Genomic DNA, 10,009 nt, shown 5'->3' with positions numbered 1-10,009 from the left:
CCACTCTACTGCAGTAAAAGCCAACACTCAGTCCCTAATGGACAGTGTCCTTCAGGCTGCCCAGCCCATCACCTGAGGAAGTTTAAATAAGTCTGGCCACTTCCATTACAGAAGGGGCAACGGCATCTTGTTCGTACTTGAATACATAGACTTCTTCCAGATGGGGTTGTCTTCAGACAACGCTCTGACCAAACTCTCATCCATCCTTGTCCACTTCACTGCCCTGGATGTGTGTCGGTGGGCTCATGGTCAAGAATTAACTGATTTTGTCATATTCCCTATAATCCTGAAGCAGCTGGCCTGACAGAGAAAAAAAATCCTTTGAAAATTTGTTAGCATGCCAGCAAAAGGCTAGAGTTTTCAGGACCGGGGTTGCATCCTCCAGGGAGCTAACAATCCATGCTTGGGTATGATGCCGTTTCTCCAACAGCTCACGGAACCGTGAGTCAAACCTCAAATGGAGTAGGCACCACTGTTGCTCCTCGTGATTCATTCCCGAAATTCTTACTTCCATCTAAGATCTCTTGCTCTGCTCATCTAGAGGTCTTGATGCTTTAATAAAAAAATTTGGCCGGATGGTGGTACACGCCTTTAATCCCAGCACTCGGGAGGCAGAGGCAGGCGGATCTCTGTGGGTTCGAGACCAGCCTGATCTACAAGAGCTAGTTCCAGGACAGGCTCCAAAGCTACAGAGAAACCCTGTCTCGGAAAAAAAAATTAAAAAAGAGTAATTCTAACAAAACGAGGGGCATAGCTCAGTGACCTGGCATTTTCTCAGCATCTGTGAGGCCCTAGGTTCCGTCCCCAATCATGCAAGTGACAATAAACAGAAAAGAAGAAGAAGGAGGAGGAGCAGGAGGAGGAGGAAGGAGGAGGAGGAGGAGGAGGAGGAGGAGGAGGAGGAGGAGGAGGAAGAGGAAGCTTCCACCAGGAGACAATGATCCCATTGAACTAGAAGTTGAGATAGCCACCAGTCACTTAGGGACTGTATCAAAGTACAAATAAAGGACTTAATCTAATCATCATTGATCCTGCTCACCAAGGAGGAATTAGGTTGCTACTCTACAACAGAAGTTAAGGGGAAATGAGCTTGGAAAACACACCTCTAAGCCAAGTGTGGTTGCACACACCTTTAATCCTACCACCTGGGAAGCTGAGGCCAGAAGAGTGTTCTGAGTTCCAGACTAGCCTGGGAAGTGAAGGAAGGGAAGAAAGGGGAAGGGTAGAGGGAGGGAGGGCTGATCTTAGGGCTTCTCTCTTAATGCTACCATGCCCTGTGATTAAAATCAGCAGAAACCTACAACAAACTTCAAGTGACATGCATGGGTCACTCTGCCGGTCTAAGAATCACAACTAGATAAAATGCATACTGACAGAAAGGAGATATTGGCTTGGGAAAGAAGAAGGCAGATATAAATACTAGCCACAGCCACATGGCCCCCAGTTTACACTCCTCCCTTGTATCTTCAGTTGACTTAAGATGTATTAATAATTTATAGTAATGGCTGTCATTGTAAGTTACAGGACACTGAAGATGAACACAAGCCAGGCATGGTGACACACATCTGGAACTCTAGCACTCAGGAAGCAGAGGTAGATGATCATGAGTTCAAGGCCAGTCCAGGTTATAATGTTAAAGAGTGAAAGACCAGCCCAAGTCACATAGCAAGACCCTGTTGCAAACAACAACAAAGGAAATGTGTGTGATGGCACCTGACTACCTTTCTAGGGTTCAGGAGACTGAGGCCAAGGTCACCCTAAGTTTGAGACCAGCTTAGGTTACATGTAGAATGAGACAGTCTCCAAAACAAAAGCAAATGCTAAAACCAAAGTAGGGTGAGAAGTAACACAACCAAGACTGTGTATCTTCCTCTGGGGTGTTTCTGTTTGTGAGCAAAATACTTCTAGGTTAGGCACAAAGGCTATTCTTTATCTGCAGACAAAGCATGTTTCAGTGATCTGTAACAAGATGACTGTGATGATGATGATGATGATGATGATGGGGTGTGTGTGTGTGTGTGTGTGTGTGTGTGTGTGTGAACTAACACTGGGAGGGGGGCTTTCTGACTCTTTTACCTGTGCTTGGAACCCTTTTCCTCCTGCTGGGTTGCTGCATCTAGCCCCGATAGAAGGGTCTGTGCTTAGTCTTATCGTATCTTGTGATGCCCTGTTCAACTGATATTCCTGGGAGGCCTGCTCTTTTCTGAAGGGAAATGGAGAAATGGATGGGGGGGCAGGCACTGGGAGGCGGAGGAGAGGCATGGGAAACTGCTGTCGGGATGTCTTGAAAAAACAGACCTCAGTTGCTCTAACATTAAACTAGTTGGTTTCTCCAACACTAACCTAGCATGCTCTGTGTTGCGTGGAGTAATCTGTAGATAAAACTGAAAAGTCTTCTAGATCATCTAAGCCTCATGTTGCTCATGGAAGCCCACCTAAGGACAGCGGTTCCCAGCCTACCCTTTCTGTGTGGTCCCAGAACCACAGTAAAAAATGTTGGGGGTCCAGGAGTGCATTTGGTGTGTGGAAGAAGCAGGAGGGAGCAGCCAGTTTAGAAAACCAGAAAGATCTATAGAACCCAGGCAGATGGGGAAAGTGGTCCTGACTTCATCCCACGGAATGGGATGATAAAGACTTCATCTTTGCCGGGCAGTGGTGGCGCACGCCTTTAATCCCAGCACTCGGGAGGCAGAGGCAGGCGGATCTCTGGGAGTTCGAGACCAGCCTGGTCTACAAGAGCTAGTTCCAGGACAGGCTCCAAAACCACAGAGAAACCCTGTCTCGAAAAACCAAAAAAAAAAAAAAAAAAAAGAAAGAAAGAAAAAGAAAAAAAAAGACTTCATCTTCAACCCATTAGACATTCCTCAACAACCTCCTATCATTCAGACATCAAACCCAATGTTGAAGGCCATCACGGTTTCTCAGCCCACAGTCCCTGAGCCCAACCCTGCTGATGCTGTCCTCAGAGTGACAAGTATCTGCTATCATCACATAGAGACTTCCTCCTCTCAAAAGCATCCAAGCTCGTCGGTCATGGGTACCTTGACACACAGCTGGCACTCAAAGGGCTGTTGAGTAAGTAGGTGTGCTCATGAAAGGCTTACAGATGTCAACTTGGAGCCCTGCACTCGGGAGACAAAGGCAGGTGGATGAAATTCTGTGGCCCAACCTGCTGCTAGCTGGCCGTCCAAACATGCAATATTTCAGTTAAGATGAAGCCTCAATGGTTTATTTAACAGCCATGATCACTTATGCTTATTGTACAAGAAACACTCAAAATTTCAACAGACACAGCCAGGCAGTGGTGGTGCACACCTCTAATCCCACTACTTGGTAGGCAGAGAGGCAGGGGGATCTCTGTGAGTTCAAGGCTAGCTTGGTTTACAAAACAAGTTCCAGGACAGTCAGGGCTACACAGAGAAACCCTGTCTCAAAAAACAAAAGAGAACAAACAAACAAGCAAAAATCAGCAGACTACCCTTTCAGCCATTTCTTTCCTTTATTTACAGTTTGTGTTCAATGCAAATCAACTCCATAACATGAGAAGTTACTATGAATCAAAGCATAAATACACAAACACAATATACAATCAAATAGATGTACAGCATTCAGGTACGAGGCGAGGGAGTGTTCATTCACACACACAGTAGCTTTGGGTCTGTGAGATCTCCTTGCTCCCAGGCAAGTTTCTAAAGGTGGAGAAAATGACTGGTTATCAAGACTACTGTGGCCATATTAGATCCCAGAATGTGTAAGCATCAGTGTGTGACCATGCGAACAAAAGATTTTTTTCAAGGAATGTCTATGTTTTAGAAGAGAAGTGTGTATCAAGGCATTGGAAAAACCCATGGTAAGGCCAAGCTCCCTTTCAGGCACAGGACCAATGTCAAACTATCTAAAAATATGAACTGATAACCAAAGTATCCCAAATGTGGCTATTCTGATCCATTGTTTTGTTTCTCTGCTTTAAAAAAAAAAAAGTATTTACAGAAATTGTATAAAAGACTTTGTGAATTCAATGCAAGTTAGCTTCCAGGCTTCACGCCCCAAATGCTAGGTTTATGGTTTTGGCTCCTTTGCATATTTGCCTTTAGAATTTCAAGATTCATAATTTTGCCTTCCTAACAGACCACACTTTAAGTTATGAAAACCCCTCAACATATGCAGAAATAAAAAGCAGCATTTTGAAATTGGCTGAGGTCAACGTAATTCTGCTCTCTGGAACCAGTTTACGTAAGGGAATCTGGCACACTTTGTGAAGAAAAGATGATGGAAAATGCCTTACTATTTGACTTTTGAAATAAGATGTATTTAATGATGGCTGGATTTGGGGGTGGATTCCAATCCATTGTTGCCTGGCACATGTCAATTACTAACAAAGGTCAAATGTAACGTCATACCTAAAGTCACTGGAGTGGGGAAAATGTTCAATTCCAAAGAGAACAGCTCAACAATGGAGAACTTTACCTAGAGCTTAGCATATTAAATTAGTAGTAAGGAAACAATACAATGAGGACTTAAAGTAACACCTGGTAGTTCCTTCCAACATATACATAAATAGCATCAGAGAAGCTTCTTAAGGTCACCTAACCGTGTTATGGCCTTATAGGTTGAATGAGCCAATGAAAACTGAATCTCCGTCCCACATCCCATCATTATCTTTACAAAAAAAAAAACCTACGTTGACTTCAAGTTAGAGTTTTAAGTGTCCACATTTCTTAAGCCACATTCAAGGAAATCATGTCAGCTCTGGCTGTTATCTTCGTCGTGATCATAAAACTCCAGCAGATTCAATATTGGCATTCACCAACTGTCAAACCCTTCACATGAATTCTCAGTGTTTTCTGTTGAGGTGTGGTAAGAGCAAATTTGATGTGGACCTGTTTGTTCCGGGTCACACTGGACTTGTGGTTATCATCTGGGGTGGGTCTAGAAGATGGGGAAGTAGAGACGTTCCTTGGCCTGAGTCTCTAACAGTAGAGATGTAGAAGAGAAAGTGAGATGGCGAGGAGACCGGCTGTTGACTGCAGGGCACTGCCACCTGCTCTGGTGGTGGCATTAGTTGGGTTTGGGGCAGTAGAGATATTCTGGTTACTTGCAAACGGTGCAACAGATGTTTGGTTGCAATAAATCTAAAATACATTAAAAAAAAACCACAGATGAATTTTCAGAATCATTCATAGCTAGTTCCATTTACACTCTGTAATAACACTCACGCAGATAATAGTCATTGTTGCTGCCAGAGAAGAAATCAAGTACAGGATTTGGGGGATAGCTCCACCCCTGATCTACACCTCCAGTCCCTGAGTCCCCCTAAATTTGCTCTTCCCAGCTGGGCAGTGGTAACACATGCCTTTAATCCTTTAATCTCAGCACTTGGGAGGCAGAGGCAGACGGATCTCTGTGAGTTTGAGGCCAGCCTGGTCTACAAGAGCTAGTTCTAGGACAAGCTCCAAAACTACAGAGAAAACCTGTCTCGAGAAAAAAAAAGAAAAAAAAAGTTTGCTCTTCCCCATTGTTCTCTTAGCCACCGCTTTAAATTCTGAGTTCACTTGGTCCTACCTATCCAGATTTAAAAATCACCTGTATAGATACCTAGAAAATATAAATAAGAATAAAAGTTCTTCAAGCCAGGTGTGGTGAGGCACCATCTTAGCATTCGAGAGGCAGAGGCAGAGGATCAGGAGTTCAAGGCCAGCCTTGGCTACACAGGACCCTGTCTCAAAAAACAAAGAGATCAAAGACCTGATAGATTTCTGACAATGCTATGACAGCTGAATTAATGTGTGTGACGTATTAGTGTTGATGATAAACATTAATAAATGCTGCAGGCAATTGAGAAAAAAAAAAAACAAAGAGATCTTCAGACTACATAAGCGCCAAGAGCAGGACTGTTTCTAACTCTGCATAATGTAATAAAAGATCTGATTAGTCTGGTTTCTGCTATTATATGGATTTGCTAGTATTGCAGCAAGGTTTCCTGTTTCCCTAGAGAAGGGGACGCTTTTTTAAGTTGGGCCAGGTTGTGGCTTAAATCTGTAATCCTAGCACCAGACAATTTGAAACAGAGATCCAGAACTTAAGGCCAGCCTGGATTTTGCTTGTGTGTGGCTCAGAGTTGTGGCACACACTTTGAATCCTGCCACTTAGAGGGAGGCAGAGGCAGGCGGGTCTCTCTAAGTTCAAGACCTGCCTGGTCTAAAGATCAAATTCCAGGCCAATTAGGGTTATTCAATAGGATTTGTCTCAAAAACAAGAACAAAAACAAACAAAAAACTTGTGTGTAGTATGGGGGGTCTGGGGGATGTGTGCACACACTTGTGAGATGATTGAGGTCTTTGGTACTAGTTTGTTGGGTCATGGTCCATCCTGGTATGCTGAGTCTTTCTGGTTTTACACAGCCTGACAACCATTACCTCAAGGAAATACCTTAACATTTAAAACTTAAAAGCACATGGGGTATCCTATCTGCTCCTTTGAAATCTTGAAATTATAACCTTTCCCAAAACTGGCCACAATATTTATCTTAAATTGAAAAATGGGAGCTAACCACCTAGGGATGGATAGCACTGGCAGAACACTTTCTAGCATCTGCAGGCCCTTGGATTTGATCACAAGCACAATGATTACTCTCATCTAAATTTCAGAAATACGAAGAGTCCTTGCTCTAAGGCAGAAGGACTTCAGTTAAAGCATCCTACCTTCACAAAAGGCAGGGTTTGAAGTTAAATCTCACTGTCTCGCCGCCTGGTCACTAGCTCAGCGCTGTGGCCAGGAACCAAGGCTTCCCCTTGTGTCCCAGCATCCTAGCGGCATAGCCACCGCTGCTTTTGCGAGCCACGAAATGCACAGTCCAGCGGGGCACGTGATACTCTCCTTTGTCATGGAACAAAGGCTGATCCGAGTTTTCAGCCCTCACTGAAAGGGAGGGTTTGCCAGGGCTTGCAAGAGCTTCCGATTACAGGCAACAAGGAGGACGACGTGGCACCAAGTAACGACTCGAGCCACTCGTACATTCGGCAGCCCCTTGATCCGAAGATAAACCCTCCTATATCAGCACTAGCGCCTTTTGTTCTACACGCATAAGGTCATTAAGCAAATATTGACTAAAGAAATGTACAAATTGTATCCAAAGTAGACTGCCCACAACAAAATCCTGGTCCAGTCAATTATACTTCCTGGGCGCCTACTGTGTGTAAGACAGAGCCTGTCCTATCAGGAAGTGGCATTCCCACGAAAAGAACATTAATATGCTGAATTGTTTAAAACACGGAGCCTGTCTGGGGCACCGGAAAATAACTGTTCTTTATTTATATAAAGAGCTTTTAGTACAGCAGGTGACAAAAAAAAAAAAAAAAGAAGAAGAAGAAGAAAAAACCTAGTGTACCAATCTGAAAGTCTAGGGGTCCTCCCCAAACTATTAACAATTTTTAAATCTTAATTATTAAATTGGCATTAAACAGTTTCCTCCATCAAGCTCCCTTGATTTGCTTAATCAAAACCTCCCTTTTAACATTTCGATAGGGGTGAGGGACTGGGGAGAAGGAAATCCGGGTGAGTGAAACCAGTGGGTTTCTTGAGGCCGAGCCCCTCCTCCATGGGTGGCGGGGTGGGGGGCTGAGGAAGGCTCCCGGGCACAGCTAACCCACAAGAAGACAATGGGGTACAGTTACCCTGCCCACGGTGGGGAAGACGAAGCGCGCTCCAAGCTCTTGGGCTGCTCTCCCAGGTGATCTCCCAGGTGAGCCCGGAGCCTGTTTGTCTAGGGACCAACGACCCAGAGCACCTAACTTTTCAGGGGCGACACTCCTGAGGGAATCGAAGGAGGTGGAAAGCCATCGGTTGCTTCTCCGAGTCCCTCCCTGATCTCCCAGGCTCAGGTCTTATTCTGGGCGCGGCGCCTTCAGCCTCTCGCCAACGCAGCCAGAGCAGCGCCACCCTCGGTGTCGGGGGGTGAGATCTGTACCGGGACAGATCTAAAGAAAAAGCGGCGGTGGCTGGGACAAAGCCTGACTAAAGTCCTGCCGCTCCGCCTCCCTAGAGCTAGCGGATCTAGACGGAGTTGGAGCCCCCAAGGTGGTCAGGGATAGAGGTGTGAGGTCGCACCGTGGGGGTTTGTAGCATTGGGAGGTCCCTAGCTAAGCTTCAGGACAGAGGATTAGGGTGGGAGGTAGAACCTCAGCCAGGGCTTCCTGGGCGATCCCCAAACCAGTTTGGACGATGGAGGATGGGCGTGTGCCACGCTCCCCTAGGGGGACCGTCCCCTCTTTCCTCTCTTTGTGTGGTTCGCTGGGAGCGCGAAGACCCTCAGTGGGAGGGGAAGGGGCGCTCTCTCGAGGGAGTCCACATCGTGGATTCCTCAAGTCAGTCACACAAAATTCTCTCCCTACCCCAGTGCGTGGCCGGAGATAGGGACTTCATCCCTCCTACACACGCACACATTCCCATGGCGCGGCCCCAGTGCCACACCAAGCGCAGGGCCTCACCTGCGTGGGTAGGAGCAGTGCCAGAAGCAGCAACCCCAGTCCCAGTCTAGCCACCATCGCTCTGCCCATGTCCGCTCCGTCGGCGCGCGGCGCGACTCTGTAGATGCTCGCTGCGTGGAGATCTGCTGGGCTCGCGCGGGCGCAGGCAAGGTGGGGAGCGCGGCGGGCCGGCGGGACCTTATATACCGGGACAGCCACAATAGCCGTGACGTGCGGCGCCCGCCCACCCGAGCTCTCCTCCTCCCCGGCCGCCTCCCCGCCCCGCCACCACCACCCCCGCGCAGTTCTCGCGCCCCCTCCCCCGCCGCCTGCACCCAGCCCGGAGCCACTTGGGATGTCCCGGGGCGGCCAGCGCGGCAGGTGGGCGGGCGCCGCGGGTTCTGGCTGGGCTAAGGTTCCCCGAGGCGAGCTGCGTGCACAGGCGCAGGCGACTCCCACACGGGACCCGGGGCGAGCACGCGAGCCACACACGCCGCCCGGCCCAAGTTTCCTTTGTTTCCCGGGCCCTGCCATCTTACCCCCCAACACGAAAAGTCGGAGCCGCGGGCGCTGCGCGGGCTAAGCGGAGCTCCGGGCTGGGTTTTCTCAAGGGTCGGTGGCAAGGGGGGAACTGGGCAGGATTGGCAGGACACTTGGCTGCGGCGCGCGGGGTTGGCAAGGAGACCCGGCGCCGCCTCGCTCTGGCCCTGGGCGACTGCACGGCAGGGATCGCAGGGACCCCTAGCCCCAGCCGTGAGTATGCTCCGCTGGGTGGCTGCCCCTGCAGCTGCTGGCTTTGTGTTTTGAGCTCCTCTAGTCCTGTATCCAGCGGAGCGCACCCCGGCTACTCCGGCGGCATCCACCTCGACCTGGGGAACAGTCGGCTGCGCACGGCCACGGGGCGGGACACCATGAGGGACTGGGAGTCGGTCCCAATGCTCTCCAGCCTGTCTGGGCTTAGGGACCAGGACTCAACGAGACTTCCCACCCTGGGGACACCTCTCCCACAACTGTCGCGGCCGCGGATCCCCACCAGAATTCGGGATTCCTGTGGACGCGCTTTTTGTAGATCTGTGGGACAGCACTTGCTCGTGATTCGTTTGAAGAGCGAACGCTTTCACGATCAAGCCAGTTCTTTTCCATAGTTGCCATTTAGTAATCTGATAAGCCGGTGGGAAAAAATTTAGTCATCTGTCTGCACATTTTAATGGAATCTCTCAGCCCTTCTATTGTGAAAACTTTAAAGCAAATTTTAAAATAATTTAATGGTAGACTTTTTAAATTTTTAATCACAGGACTTAGACCTTTCGATTTCAAGTTTAACCCACGTGTTTTACAGACCTCAAAACAAAACAGACCAAACCTAGCAACGATAGAAATTTGTTTAAATTTCAATTTTTGCAGAACAGCCTCATAAAAACAAGGTTAGTTTTATGGGAGCAAACTAAACAATGGAATCCATAGTCGTCGGTTTGTGACTGCATTGGCCTGAGCCTCACCGGCCAGCCAACATCCTCTCAGTAACTTTCCACGTGTAGATGTGC

At 47.9% G+C, this 10,009-nt stretch overlaps 1 protein-coding gene across 1 annotated transcript; it reads right to left on the bottom strand.

The window, feature by feature from the left end:
- Window positions 1–3,482: 3,482 nt before the first annotated feature.
- Cd24 (CD24 molecule) lies at window positions 3,483–8,649 on the bottom strand. The gene is made up of 2 exons (XM_057762220.1): window positions 8,487–8,649; window positions 3,483–5,132 (listed from the first exon to the last, which is right to left on the bottom strand). Exons 1-2 carry the CDS (start codon window positions 8,553–8,555, stop codon window positions 4,971–4,973), a joined length of 231 nt encoding a protein of 76 aa, XP_057618203.1. The 5' UTR covers window positions 8,556–8,649; the 3' UTR covers window positions 3,483–4,970.
- Window positions 8,650–10,009: the final 1,360 nt, after the last annotated feature.

Source organism: Chionomys nivalis, chromosome 2 (assembly GCF_950005125.1).
Source record: "Chionomys nivalis chromosome 2, mChiNiv1.1, whole genome shotgun sequence".
In the NCBI taxonomy this organism is placed as follows: Eukaryota; Metazoa; Chordata; class Mammalia; order Rodentia; family Cricetidae; genus Chionomys; species Chionomys nivalis.
Note: the sequence above shows the minus strand (reverse complement) of the source record. Positions and strands in the feature narration are given on the sequence as shown.

Excerpts from the sequence above, each read along its gene's own strand:
- Cd24 (XM_057762220.1), bottom strand. The coding sequence starts at position 8,555 with ATGGGCAGAGCGATGGTGGCTAGACTGGGACTGGGGTTGCTGCTTCTG. Across the intron at positions 5,133-8,486 it reads CACTGCTCCTACCCACGCAG|ATTTATTGCAACCAAACATC; the intron begins GTGAGGCCCTGC and ends AATGTATTTTAG.